General features: G+C 45.7%; 1 protein-coding gene across 1 annotated transcript in view; it reads left to right on the forward strand.

Moving 5' to 3' along the window:
• Positions 1–11,448, forward strand: part of psmb9a (proteasome 20S subunit beta 9a) — an 18,282-nt gene extending 6,834 nt beyond the window's left edge. The window contains exons 5-7 of the mRNA XM_056298072.1: positions 2,399–2,528; positions 5,611–5,752; positions 10,754–11,448. Of these exons, the coding sequence (XP_056154047.1) occupies positions 2,399–2,528; positions 5,611–5,752; positions 10,754–10,881 (400 nt within the window). The 3' untranslated portion in view covers positions 10,882–11,448. The remainder of the gene's footprint in view (positions 1–2,398; positions 2,529–5,610; positions 5,753–10,753) is intronic.
• Positions 11,449–15,095: the final 3,647 nt, after the last annotated feature.

Consider the following 15,095-nt stretch of genomic DNA (forward strand, 5'->3'; position numbering starts at 1 on the left):
GAAACAGACGCCTCACAGGTCCCCAACTGGCATCTTCATTAAATAGTACCTGTTAGAGCCTGTTTGTGCTGTCCTCTGAAGGGAGTAGTACACACCGGTGTAGGAAATCTTCAATTTCTTAGCAATTTCTCGCATGGAATAGCCTTCATTTCTAAGAACAAGAATAGACTGTCGAGTTTCAGATGAAAGTTCTCTTTTTCTGGCCATTTTGAGCGTTTAATTGACCCCACAAATGTGATGCTCCAGAAACTCAATCTGCTCAAAGAAGTGCCCATCCAACCAATCCAACTTGTGGGAGCAGCTTCTGGAAGCGTGGGGTGCAATTTCTCCAGATTACCTCAACAAATTAACAGCTAGAATGCCAAAGGTCTGCAATGCTGTAATTGCTGCAAATGGAGGATTCTTTGACGAAAGCAAAGTTTGATGTAAAAAAAATCTTATTTCAAATACAAATCATTATTTCTAACCTTGTCAATGTCTTGACTCTATTTTCTATTCATTTCACAACATATGGTGGTGAATAAGTGTGACTTTTCATGGAAAACACGAAATTGTTTGGGTGATCCCAAACTTTTGAACGGTAGTGTACACAGAATCAGAAATCGTCCACTGGTGTATCCAAGCCCGACAGCTGATAGTAGAAGCCTTCTAAAGGCGTTCTGGGTTCCGCTGGGTCTCACTTTGCGGTTCCTGCTCTGTTGAAGTCTGGTAAACTGCTCCGAACCTCCCCGCTCCTTCCCAACTAAACTCGCTAGCTTCCCACCGACTTGGACACCTGCTGCTTGGAGATGGAGTGCTGCCCCTGACCCGGGTGGGAGGCAGACCTGTGTGAAAATAGTTCAATTATGTTCAACGCCGTTTTTTAAGCCCACAGCCCTTTGTTTTGGTAGGTTACACTTGTTACTGATAGACGAAATTGTTCAAAATATGGTTTAAGCAAAAGAAAGGTTTCTCCTGCTGACTAGAATGAGCCCACTCTTGAGTTAGAGGCATCACTTCTGTCACTCCAGGGCACAGAACTGAAAATACTCTGAGAAAACAGGCACAAGATTTTGAAAAATCCATCCATTATCTTGACCGCTTACCCTGCTCTCAGGGTGGCGGGGATGCTGGAGCCTATCCCAGCAGTCATGGGGCGGCAGGCGGGGAGACACCCTGGACAGGCCGCCAGGCCATCACAGGGCGGGAATGATATGCAAACGAATGCTGACCTGCTCATTTCTGAGCTGATTATCTCGATGTGAAAATTCAACACTAGACGTTATCAACCAAGAGGTCAGAAACAGTCACTAAGGACAGCAGACTAAACAAGATGAAATGTTGCCTTTTCATTATTATCGACACCCTACTACTACTACTACTACTACTACTACTACTACTGCTTTTGGCTGCTCCCGTTAGGGGGCGCCACAGCGGATCATCCGTTTCCATCTCTTCCTGTCCTCTGCATCTTCCTCTGTCACACCAGCTACCTGCATGTCCTCCCTCACCACCTCCATAAACCTCCTCTTTGGCCTTCCTCTTCTCCTCTTCCCTGGCAGCTTCATATTCAGCATCCTTCTCTCAATATACCCAGCATCTCTCCTCCACACATGTCCACACCATCTCAATCTTGCCTCTCTACCTTTGTCTCCAAACCGTCCAACCTGAGCTGTCCCTCTAATATACTTGTTCCTAATCCTGTCCTTCTTCATCACTCCCAATGAAAATCTTATCATCTTCATCTCTGCCACCTCCAGCTCCACCTCCTGTCTTTTCATCAGTGCCACTGTCTCCAAACCATACAACATAGCTGGTCTCACTACCATCTGGTAAACCTTCCCTTTAACTCTTGCTGGTACCCTTCTGTCACACATCACTCCTGACACTCTTCTCCACCCACTCCACCCTGCCTGCACTCTCTTCTTCACCTCCCTCCTGCACTCCCTGTTACTTTGGACAGTTGACCCCAAGTATTTAAACTTGGGGTCAACTATCGACACCCAGCACCATGAAATAAGTGAAAACTAATTTTTTTTTCCGGGGAGAAATAAACATTTCCTTCTGTCGCAAGTTTTGTCTTTTTCCTTTTTCTTCATCGACTTCAGTGGATTGGGGCTGTGGACTTGGACCCAACAGAATTTAGAATTCTGAAGAACACTTTTCTATTGAATTCAGAATGCTTTTCTCACACATTTTACTGCTTTGTGTTGCTTCCCGTTCCAGAAATGTGCCGTTTCCCTTCTAAACCACATTCTAGATTCTCTTTCTCAGCACATTGTGGTCCTACACCCTTGCATGCAGCCAGACACTTTGACTGGATATGTTGTGGAAGCACAGATTCGGACCATGTTGACGCATTCAAAAGTAGAGCTTTGACAAATATCCATCCTTTGTTTCCTTTTAAATCTCTGCCCAGTGTCGAGATAGACGAGGACCCGCAGGTCCGGTCCGCTGCCTCGTTGGTGAAGAACATCTCGTACAAATACAAGGAGGAGCTCTCTGCGCACCTCATCGTGGCCGGCTGGGACCGGAGAGCCGGGGGGCAGGTCGGTGGTCAAAGGTCATCTTTTGTAGATTACAGCTTTAGGGAACAGGACGGGTGACAAAAGGTGTGCTGGCTTGAATCCCAGCACTGAGCTGGATTCTAAAGTGGATTTTGGGAGGGGATGAAACCAGTGGCGGCTGGTGCGGCTGGTGCTGTGTACCTTGGAGCAGCTACTTTACTGTCCACACAGTCACAGAGTTATTAAGAAGGGCAATGTAGATGTTATCAGGGGTCGTAGATGGTGGATGATTGACAGTCGAGACGAGGCGTGGTGGTGGGTGTGAACATGACTGACAGCCACGAGAATTGTCCAATCACATTAGATCAAAAAACATTAAAACAATACCAATTCACTGCCAATAAAAGTGGGCGTGTGTGGGGCGCACAGAACAGCGCCCCCTGGAAAATCTGAAGAAACCAATCAGACAGCAGCCTCAGCTCACCTGCTCGCCACAAGTTTGAGGGTTCACATAAGGTATAGTTTGGCCGGCGCCCCTCACCCAGGAAGTATATGTATTCAGACAGGAAGTATATGTATTTAGACAGGAAGTACATGTATTCAGACAGGAAGTATATGTATTCAGACAGGAAGTATATGTATTCAGACAGGAAGTACATGTATTCAGACAGGAAGTACATGTATTCAGACAGGAAGTATATGTATTCAGACAGGAAGTATATGTATTTAGACAGGAAGTACATGTATTCAGACAGGAAGTATATGTATTCAGACAGGAAGTATATGTATTCAGACAGGAAGTACATGTATTCAGACAGGAAGTATATGTATTCAGACAGGAAGTATATGTATTCAGACAGAAATCAACCAGATACCATTTGAACCAATGTTTAATGCTGCTGACAGGCGCTCACAGACTGACAACACTTTTATTTCATCATCATTTGCATTATACAGCTAAAAGTAGATTATCATCTCTTGATGTTTGAAGTGGGCGGCACCCCGGCGCCCTGTACTGGCCAGTCGCCACTGGATGAAACCATTTCCTACTAGGAAGCAGAATCAGAACCGGGTTTGTTAGCTGAGTTTTTACTTACAGAACAAGAGGTTCGACTCATTCAGTTTCTCACATGGGTCATAACGCAATAACAGATGTACATAATAGTGCAAAATGAAATGAAAATGACACAAGTAACAAGTAACATATTTGATCATGTGGGTGGATTCCTGCTGGGCCCAGCCCTAGAAATGTGTTTCCTCTTATGGCACCTAACAATACTTTGGAGTTTGAATATAGACGTACAACAGTAGTTTCCATAAACCCATCTGAAAAGTTTGCCCCTTTTCCACTACATGGTACCGGCTCGGCTCGGCTCGCCCTTTTTTCGTTTTCCATTACTGGAAAGTACCGGCATTTTGGTAGCTGTTACCACTTTTCTGGTACCACCTTTGTCGAGGTCCCAAAATACTGGAGCAGGTACCAAAATCAATGCAGACCTCTGATTGGTCAGAGAAACGCGTCACTGCATCATTTTGCGTCATTGCGTCATCAATGCACGCATTGGATATCACCCGCCATTTTTAAATGGCCGATGCTAGATCCAACGGGGTGTAGGCACGGAAGTAGACGTGATTGGTTGTTGGGTAGGGTTTAAATTCTTTTTGAATTTCCATTGTTAGCAAGCGTTAACGTTAGCTACCGTTACAGTACGATCTGGCAATGTCAAGGTCAGTTGCAAGCTAGCTAGCTAAATGTTTCAGTGCGCTTCGAGGTTCCGCGCTGTCTATTGGCCGAAGCAACAGCCAATCACGGCTGCTTCCGTGCCGACGCCCCGTTGGATCTGGCGTCAACCTTTTTAAATACCGAAGCGGTCGAAGCAGCGTTATCTTAAAAGTACATTTTAAAATTGGAAGGAAAAAGAAGGAGAGCCGTAAATCCAGCTACACTGAGGGGCTACTGTTACGGTGATGGAAAACGACACACAAGCGAGCCCAGCCGAGCCGAGCCGAGCCGAGCCGGTACCATGTGGTGGAAAAGGGGCGGTTACGTGAAACATGCTGTCGTCACATTGCGCAAAATTAAACCAAATGCAGATACCGTGTAACTTAAGGTCTTGGTAGACAAAACAAGGACGCCTCTACAGACCAGGACCTATCGTTGTCTCGTTTCTTTTCCTAAAACTGGTCTTCACCGTTTGATGGTGTCACCGGTTATTTTCTTGCCCGGTGCGGGATTCGATACGGGGTGTACTGCACCACAAGGCGACATCACTAACCGCTCGGCTAAAGGGTCAGACCCGTTAGCTAGGGCAGTGTTTCTCAACCGGGGGTCGGCGGACCCCTAGTGGTCCGTGGTGTAATTGCAAGGGGTCCGTGTAAATAAAATATCTTTTAAAAAAAAGATCCTGTGACATTTATAGAAATAGGATTATTTTACTCAAATGTGACTGAGACCTTTATCTACCTAAACTATAAAGGGTAACAGGATTTTTTCTCTAATTACATCTGTTTCACAAGTGTCATTTATTGTATTTTAATAAGAGATCTCACTCCCGTTTGCATTGTTAAAAGTTACTGCATACAAATCCTGTTGTTACATATATCTGAAAGTTACTGAATACATATTCTGTTTTGTTACATATATCTGAAAGTTACTGAATACATATTCTGTTTTGTTAACTATATCTAAGTTACAACTGAAAGCTCTTATTTTTGCCCCAGAGAGTGAATAAATGCTATGATGCAATTTAAAATGCAGTTTCTACTGTTTCTATCAAATTGCAAGCCCCCTCCCCCAAGATCAGGTGGAGGGGTCCTCAGGGTAGATCAAAAATACGCAGGGGGTCCAGGACCCCAAAAAGGTCGAGAACCACTGAGCTGGGGGGCTAACGTGTCTTATTAGTAGTTTACACTAGTATAACTTGAAGCAAATGAAAGAGCCTGTGAGGTCGGCCAGTAGCCTTCATCAACCTCATGCCTTGTATGGTATATGAACTGTGACGGGTCAGTCTGCCAAGTCAGGACCTGGATTCACGGGTCAGATTCAAGTCTGAACTGGTCTTCAGCGTGGATGCGTACAAGGCCCACGTGGAAGTCCTGGTTTTTGACCCTCAATCTCCCCCAGGTCTACGCAACGCTGAACGGCCTGCTGACCCGGCAGCCCTTCGCGGTCGGCGGTTCTGGCAGCTCCTACATCTACGGGTTCGTCGACGCCGAGTTTCGCAAGGCCATGAGCAGGGACGCGTGCCAAGAGTTTGTCATCAACGGTACGTCTTTCTTCCTTTTGGGTCGTAAAGTTCAGAACCGAGTCTGAAGGGACTGTGTCTGTTTGTGCTTCGAGAGCTTTCAAGATAACCGTTCATGTTAAATCTGAACCCGTGTGAAGCCCGTCCAGGCACGGTGCAGATTGTGCGCTGTGCAGATCAGGCCCATGTGTTTGGTGTGTTTCTTCACCTTTCAGTCGAGTGCGACTGGACTTGGTGTATGTCCGTGAAGACGTTCCGCCTCTCACCCAAGAGGCTTCCCCACGTCGTGCCTTCCTGACTAGACCAAGCTGGTCTCGTCAGCAGCCAGTCAGACTAGCTTGGTCTTCACGATATATACCAAGTCCAGTTGCACTTGATGCAACTCCTTTGGAGAACCATGACCTGGATGAAGGAGAACATTCACAGACATGTCTTCACCTTTGTATCTTATTCTCTCTCTCCCTCTCCCTCTATTCCTCACTCCCTCTTTTTACATTTATTCTCCCTCTCTGTCTCTCTCTGTGTCTCTCCCTCTCCCTCTCTCTCTCTCTCTCTCTCTCTCTGTCTCTTTCTTTCTCTCTGTCTCTCTCTCTCTCTCTCTCTCTCTCTCTCTCTCTCTCTCTGTCTGTCTGTCTGTCTGTCTGTCTCCCTCTGTGTCTCTCTCTCTGTCTCTGTCTCTCTGTCTCTGTCTCTCTCTCTCTGTCTGTCTGTCTCCCTCTCTCTCTCTCTGTCTCCCTCTCTCTCTCTGTCTCTGTGCATGCTGGGAGTGGGTCTGTGGGTGAGTGTGTTTGGTAAGAGTGACCTGCTGTTTGACTTATTTATTCATTTTCATTGCAGGTTTTGTATCTTTAGGGCGGATGTTTTCAGAGCGAGTTTCCTTGTTTGTGGGCTACTTCTGCTGTAGTTTGTGTATTTGTTTGTCGTGTTTTATGTTTTATTGCTGTGAAAGAGAGCGCGTCCTCAGAGACGCCTTCCTTCTCCATCCGACATGGAGAATCCGCTTTGATTCAGAACAGACTTTCCTGAGACGTCCTGGTGGTTTAGGGGAGAAACCTTTCACGTAACCAGAGATTTAACTAAAAAAAAAAACTAGTTCAAAAGGTCAGAAAACAGTTGGAGGATGATCAGCAAATTTTTTATTCTTTCTTTGTTCATTTTTGTTTTACAGCTTCTTTGCTGTATTATGGGGGACGTAAGAGAAGACAGCCTAAATTTAGTTGGAGCAAGGGATGATGAGAACAGGGCCTCTCTTTTCAAGCTGGGTGCTCTTAAAAAGTGAGATGTGTCTTGTGCACAAGAGACCCACAGTGCTGCGGATAACCAGGCTGACTGGAGGACAGAATGGACTGCTGAGACCTCTTTCAGTCCCAAAACAAGTAACAGTGGTGGGGTTGGAACTGTTTTTTCCAGGAATTGTATTCCTCAGTCTGTTGAATCTGAAGAAGTCGTTAAAGGCCGTCTGTTAAAAACAAGAGCAGTGTACGAAAATATAAAAATGTGTTTAATCATATGTATACTCCAGTTGGGGGAGTGGAGGGATTCGTCTTTCTAGATGTTTTAAATGAAGTTATTGAGAATTGTAACAGTGAAGACTATCTATTCATTGGTGGAGAGTTTACAGCAGGTTGGACAGGAACCATGCGGAGCCTCACGCCGCCTCTCGCAGTCGTCTGGTTCATCTTGTTGAGGCTCATGAACTGTGTGATGCGTGGACAGGGTCTCACAATAAACACAGACCTGGACGCCTGGACACAAGTGAAGGATAACTTGCTGTCTATGGCCAGCCTTGGTCGTTGTTATTGTTTTAAACATCATTTTAATGTATTTAAAAGTTTGGTTATCAGCCCTGCTGGTTTTTCTGATCACTCCTTTGAAACAGTTTCTGTCTTTATAAAATGTGTAAAACCCAATAGTGCTCATTGGCCTTTTAACATGGCTTTACTAGAGGATAAAAACGTCAAGGAAGCTTTTGTCTGTTTTTGGAAAAGCCACCAAAGTAAAAATCAGATTCGGTGTCTGTGCAGCAGTGGTGGGATAGTGGGAACGTCTAAATAAGACAATATTATCAACAGTCCACTCGAAGCTTCCTGCAAAGGTTTCTGTGTGGTCCTACTGATTTAGTGTGGAGGTCGCTAGCTTGCACCATTTTGAGTCAGCTAGGTAGGTGGCCAGGGACTGGACGGATCTTTGTTTTTGGTGGACTTAAAGCAGCTTAACACACCAAGGAACTACCTGAATTCTATCAAGGACTGTTTAAGGTGTGGAACTTGCTGAAAAAGGAAAGACTCCACAGCTCAGTGCTCGGGCTGCTGCAGGAACCAGTCATAGTACATGGCACTCATTTCAGTGTCTGTCAGGCAGGGCCGACTCTGCTTAGGCCAGTGTTTCTCAACCCTGTCCTCAAGGACCCCCTATCCTGCATATTTTCTTTGCAACCCTGAATAGGTACCTGTTTGTAGTTATTCAACCAATCAGCAATGACATTTGTCAGATGTTGCACACCTTGCACAATTAAGTGCTGCGAGATGATTGGTCGAGTAAGTACAAGCAGGGCTACCTATGCAGGGTTACAATGAAAATCTGCAGGATAGGGGGTCCTCGAGGACTGGGTTGAGAAACACTGGCTTAGGTGGTTCCACGTGTCTAACATGGTGACTCTGGGACATGTAGTTCAGCTTGCAGGTGCAACCATGGACAATGCAGCACCTCTTGCCTCCCGCTTAGAGTTGAGATCGGCTCGTACGCTCACTCTGTTTCTCAAGAAATGGAGAGAAGCGCTACCGATGGTGAGCGGACACCGTTGAATCGGTATTATAAAGGCTCTGGTAAACCTGGTGAGACGCATGTTTTCCCTCCAGTGAACTTTGCTCCAGATTTTAAGGACTGTACAGGACCCTTTTTTAAAAAGTGGGAATTCCTCTGCGTTTTCTTTTATAAAGCGCCAAATAGAAGGCCGATGTGTAAAATGTTTGTTAAAGTTTTGCACAGAGACAAATTAAATGGTAAAACCGACACCCCATGGAGGTCTGGGTGACGGTGTTGGTCCTGCGGGGACAGTACAAACCACCGTTGGTCAAAAGAGCTGCAGACCTGCAGTGGAGGGCTTTACATGGCATGGTGGCTGTCAGTGCTTTTGTCTCTGTTATTCATTCTGATGTTAGCTAACCTGTACAGTGACATAATAAGGTGGCTTTCTTCTTCTCTCTGTGATTGCCCGTGTTGCACCGATCATGAAACTGTTTTTCATTGTTTCATGGAATGTTGTTGACTGCCGCCACTGTTTACAATGCTGGAAAATGGTGTTGGGTTGTTTGGGGAGGTCTTTTCTAAACCCATGCTCATTCTGGGCTACCGGTCGGTACTCTCAGAAGAACAAAGGCAAATGCCAGCTTTTGGTTTCATTCTGGGGAGGGCGAAGACAGCCAGCCGTCTGTCTGAGCAGAAGAAACAGGGTGGAGAAGGCTGGGGAGGACGATGCTGTGGCTGTGTTTGTTAAAATGTTATAAACTCGTTTAGAAGTACATTTTTTATTATTACAGAATGATGGAAAAATCTGGAAAGTTTTTGCAGTGTGTGGCATTACAAAAATCTGCTTCGCTGTGTTGTGGATGGTGAGCTGATCTTTGGGAGTGTACTGAGACCACCTCGATTCTGCGAATCTTGTGTCACCCGCCGTCTTGGTTTTTATCCTGCTTATTATTGTTGTTTTGTAACATTTTGAATTTTTGGTAACACTTTAGTATGGGGAACGTAGTCACCATTAATTAGGTGCTTATTAGCATGCAAATTAGCAACATACTGGCTCTTAATTGGTCATTATTACGTACTCATTAATGCCTTATTCTGCATGGCCTTATTATGCAACCAGTAAGCCATTAACTATGAGTTTTCCCTCTATAACCTCAGAAGTATTGCTTATTAGTAGTACCATCTCAATATGCTTTGCTTAGTATGGCCTTTATAAGGTGGTAGTACCACAAGAAGAGTTATTCTCCCTTACTAACACTTAATGAATATGCTCTGTTCTTACATAACAACACACACAACTACAAGTGTTCATAGTGTTAAATTACTCTACATTAAGTTGTTGTTACTTAGAATATGTTCCCCATACTAAAGTGACATCTTGATCATTACTAATTCACTAGTAATTAAGTTTTTGTTACTTAGAATATGTTCCCCATACTAAAGGGACATCTTGATCATTACTAATTCACTAGTAATTAAGTTTTTGTTACTTAGAATATGTTCCCCATACTAAAGTGGCATCTTGATCATTACTAATTCACTAGTAATTAAGTTGTTGTTACTTAGAATATGTTCCCCATACTAAAGTGACATCTTGATCATTACTAATTCACTAGTAATTAAGTTTTTGTTACTTAGAATATGTTCCCCATACTAAAGGGACATCTTGATCATTACTAATTCACTAGTAATTAAGTTTTTGTTACTTAGAATATGTTCCCCATACTAAAGTGGCATCTTGATCATTACTAATTCACTAGTAATTAAGTTTTTGTTACTTAGAATATGTTCCCCATACTAAAGTGACATCTTGATCATTACTAATTCACTAGTAATTAAGTTTTTGTTACTTAGAATATGTTCCCCATACTAAAGTGACATCTTGATCATTACTAATTCACTAGTAATTAAGTGTTTGTTACTTAGAATATGTTCCCCATACTAAAGTGACATCTTCCTCATTACTAATTCACTAGTAATTAAGTTTTTGTTACTTAGAATATGTTCCCATACTAAAGTGACATCTTGATCATTACTAATTCACTAGTAATTAAGTTTTTTTATGTTCCCCATACTAAAGTGTTACCAAATTTTTTGTTTAAGTATTGTTAAAATCTCAAAGTCTATGTCTCTCTCTCTGTCTCTCTGTCTGTCTCTCTCTGTCTCTCTGTCTGTCTCTCTCTGTCTCTCTGTCTGTCTCTCTCTGTCTCTCTGTCTGTCTCTCTCTGTCTCTCTGTCTGTCTCTCTCTGTCTCTTCCTCCCTCATTGTTCCAGCTCTGTCTTTGGCAATGAGCCGTGACGGCTCCAGCGGGGGTGTGGCTTACCTCGTCACCATCGACGAGCACGGCACAGAGGAGAAAGTAATTCTGGGAAACGACTTGCCAAAGTTTTACGACCAGTGAATACACAGCTCATTAAGAGAGGATCCAGTCACTACTGACTGACAGAAGTACATCTAGAAATTTGCATTCTTCACAAATCCCCCATGAGGCACACGTGCACGCAAACACACACACACACACACACACACACACACACTAGTAACACTGCAAACAATAAGTCAGCAGTCTTTAGCCTCCCATGTAGACAGGCTCGTCACCTGTGGGCTGTAATTGGAGATATAAGGGTCGTGTGGGGAAATCGCTCCTTCATGGCACCCTGAGAAATAGAATCTGCATATCAGGGGGGTGGGGGGGGGATGGGGATTTTTGCTTGCAGATCTCAGCTGTGATTTCATGCCATTGTTCAGGCGCTTTCGCTTTGTAACCAACAGCAGTTTTGGAACAGACAGCAGCTCCACATGATGACTAGCTGTCTCATGAAGCCGGTGCTCAGGTACTTCACTTTAGAGACGTTTTACAGACACGCTCTTAGTTTATACGTGTGCGCATATGAATATTTGCAATAACGGCTGCATGATGCATTTTTGATGCGTTGGGGGGCTTTCTGAAGAATAAATGAATTTTAAAGAAGAAATTGTGTTTGAATTTTTTTTTGTCTGAGTACTTTCGCTTTTGGTAATGAGTCAGTTAGAGAGCTGCCCCTGTTCCGGCGTTGAGTTTGCTGAAATGAGTTTATTTTGGGTTTTCTAGTTTAGTTTCACAGGGACGGAGCACATTCCTAAAGTCCTAAAACGACTGTGGGCCCGGTGTTTAAACTCTATACTGTGTCAAGATAAAGACCCGGTGGAGATATTAATGCATTGCATGTGTTAGTATGTCTGTTAGGAAACGACTGACACCCAAATTAACATGTTAACAACTATAATACTATGTTTAAACAAATGTAACCGGTTATTTTCTTGCCCGGTGCGGGATTCGATACCAGGTGTACCACACCACAAGTCGACATCACTAACCGCTCGGCTAAAGGGTCAGACCCGTTAGATAGGGGGCTAACGTGTCTTATTAGTCGTCCTTCAGAGAGACACGTGGTCGAACTTGAATAGCAAAATTGAAAAAGTGAAAATATCATCTGAAAAACGAAACGGAAAACACATGTTGCTAATCTAACAAACGTAGCAAGGCCTAAAGCGTGAAATGTAAAAAAAAAAAAGAACTGAAAATAAATATTGAAACAGTCCCAAACAACCGCCGCAACTTAAAGACTATCAGAACGACCACGGGCCGTCAAAATGACGGCCGGATTTTAAACTCTATAGTCTGTCAAGATAAATAGTTTAGATATTAATCCATTATATATGTTAGTATGTCTGTTAAGAAACTGACACCAAAATTAAAATTTTAACAACTGTGATACTGTGGTGGACAGGACTACGCGCTGGCCTGAAGCTGTTCCCCTGGCATCCACGACGTCTGCTGATGTGGCCCGGGCTTTTATTGGGTCGTGGGTCTCACGTTTCGGTACGCCTTCCGACCTTTCATCTGACCGCGGGCCACAGTTTACCTCACAGCTATGGAATGCTGTGGGTGAGGCTCTGGGCGTCAAGCTTCATCGCACTACCGCCTACCACCCTCAGGCGAACGGCCTATGTGAGCGCTTCCACCGGTCCATGAAGGCTGCGCTTCGGGCTACTCTCAAGGACTGCAACTGGGTCGACAAGCTCCCATGGGTCATGCTGGGCCTGCGGACCGCCCCGAAGGAAGACCTACAAGCCTCCTCTGCGGAGCTGGTGTACGGCACGCCGCTGCGAGTCCCAGGCCATTTCATGCCCAACGCAACGCGTCCCTGGTCAGCTGTGGACCAACGAGCCTCCTTGCTGGACGGGGTCAGAGCTTTCACACCCGTCCCTACCGCCCAACACGGCGCTCCGGTGTCCCAGGTGCCCCCAGGTCTGCAGTCAGCGGACTACGTGTTCATCCGTCACGACGCACACCGCCCCCCTCTGCAACCCCCTTATGACGGCCCCTTCCGCGTCCTGGAACGGGGAACTAAGCACCTGGTGGTGGATTTTGGGGGCACGGCCGAGCATGTTTCAGTGGACCGAGTTAAACCCGCACACCTGGACTTGACGCAGCCGTTGGAGTTAGCCCAACCTCCTCGTCGCGGTCGTCCCCCGGCTCCGCCTCCTCCCCCCGTGGAGGCCCGAGCTGCCTCTTCTGCTCCTCAGGCCGACCTCCACAGGCCCGCGTCAATGCCTCCCACAGACACTCCGGCCCCTGTTATCCGGAGCCGCCGCGGACGGCCTGTCGTCCCCCCGCGCCTGCCTGACTTCGATTACTAGGGCGAATTCTGGGGGGGCTCATGTGGTGGACACGTATTGGGGACAGAATTCAACCCAGGAACTAAGGGTTAAGTCATGGTTGCCCAGCCAGTTTTCTGGTTATTCTTGCCACTTCCGCTCAGTCGAGCTGGGGGTTTTGTTTGTCTCGCTGATTTACCGTGGATTAAAGAAAGTTGCCTACACGGCTAAAGTGTGAACCTACGGTCTTCTCCGTTACTTCGGCTCTACAATACTATTTTTATCCATTATCTGAACTGCTTATCCCAGCGGTCATCGGGCGGGGCGACGCCCTGGGTCGGTCTCTCTCTCGTCTTTGGGAGGAAACCGGAGCCCCCGGAGGAAACCCACGCAGACATGGGGAGAACATGCAAACTCCACACTGAGGATGACCCACCCAGGGCTCGAACCCGGGACCTTTTTGCTGTGAGGCGGCCGCGTTAACCACTGCGCCACCGTGCCGCCCTCCCTACTGCGTTTCAAACAACTTAAAATGGCCGCTGTCCAACGCCTGTGAATACTGCAACACCTCGGTGGTAGTCACGGTGGGTCTGTAACGGCGTCTGTACCCAGACATGTTGGAAATAATCAAAAATCAAGTTTGGATTTAGATTATTACTCTGCACTGTTTGTTATTGTTTTTTGTTTTCTAGGACATCAATGAACTTCGCGAAGGAAACGTATGAGCAACAGACGTCATAAATAGTAACATGACGCACACGATGACGTACAAATTACGCGCCCATGATCGTTTTAGGTAGACCTTACAACTTTTTTGCGCGCAATTGATCTAAAGCTCATTTTAATACAAATATATGCAATTTTAGGAGGATTCACGGAGGGGCAGGTCTGTTTTGTTTTGTTTTTCTCGCAAAGTTAATAAACTGAAAATCCAAAACCGTCAAAATGACGGCCCTGGTCGTTCTATCATGACTAACCGTGCTAGTGTAAACTACTAATAAGACACGTTAGCCCCCTGGCTAACGGGTCTGACCCTTTAGCCGAGCGGTTAGTGATGTCGCCTTGTGGTGCAGTACACCCCGTATCGAATCCCGCACTGGGCAAGAACATAACCGGTTACACTAGCTTAGCCAGCACGGCTAATTAGCAACGGTATAGCCACCACGCCGGTACAGTGAAGATAGCAGATGCTGTTCAGGGAAGGTAAAATACGAAGAACATGCTGTACAGATAAGTTAAACTTACGTCAGAACACAGGGAATACTATGCACTTGGTTAGATAACAATTAAAAAACAAGGAGCACACTTGAAGCCACTGCGGTAATTTGCAGAGCACGGTCGGTCACACACGTGGTTGTGCGCCTTCATTTGAGATGAGAGTTGCGGAGGAACGACATGTGTCGTTTCTTTAAAGTGGTGAGTTTTTCCTCTTTAAAAACGGAACCTTTTCATTCCGAGCACAGAATACCTAATGCAAACCTACTATGGCTAAGGCATTGTAACCGGTTATTTTCTTGCCCGGTGCGGGATTCGAACGAGATGTACTGCGCCACAAGGCGACATTACTAACCGCTCGGCTAAAGGGTCAGACCCGTTAGCTAGCTAGGGGCTAACGTGTCTTATTAGTAGTTTACAGTCGTCACCCTCTCCCGGAAGCGCGCCCTCGTGCTTTGTTCTTCCCGCGCTCCGAAGAGACTTCTGAGGATCTGCACACTTCCGGGTCCCACCGCTGCCACCAATGTAACCGGTTATTTTCTTGCCCGGTGCGGGATTCGATACGGGGTATACTGCACCACAAGGCGACGTCACTAACCGCTCGGCTAAAGGGTCAGACCCGTTAGCTGGGGGCTAACGTGTCTTATTAGTAGTTTACACTACTATGGCTAGCTAGCATTACACTATACAGCTCTACTAAAGTAGAAGAATGGCCGAACAACGGATACTCCAGGTTTAAAAACCTGATAGGGAACTGAC

The sequence above is a fragment of the Lampris incognitus genome, chromosome 18, assembly GCF_029633865.1.
Source record: "Lampris incognitus isolate fLamInc1 chromosome 18, fLamInc1.hap2, whole genome shotgun sequence".
NCBI classification, from domain to species: domain Eukaryota; kingdom Metazoa; phylum Chordata; class Actinopteri; order Lampriformes; family Lampridae; genus Lampris; species Lampris incognitus.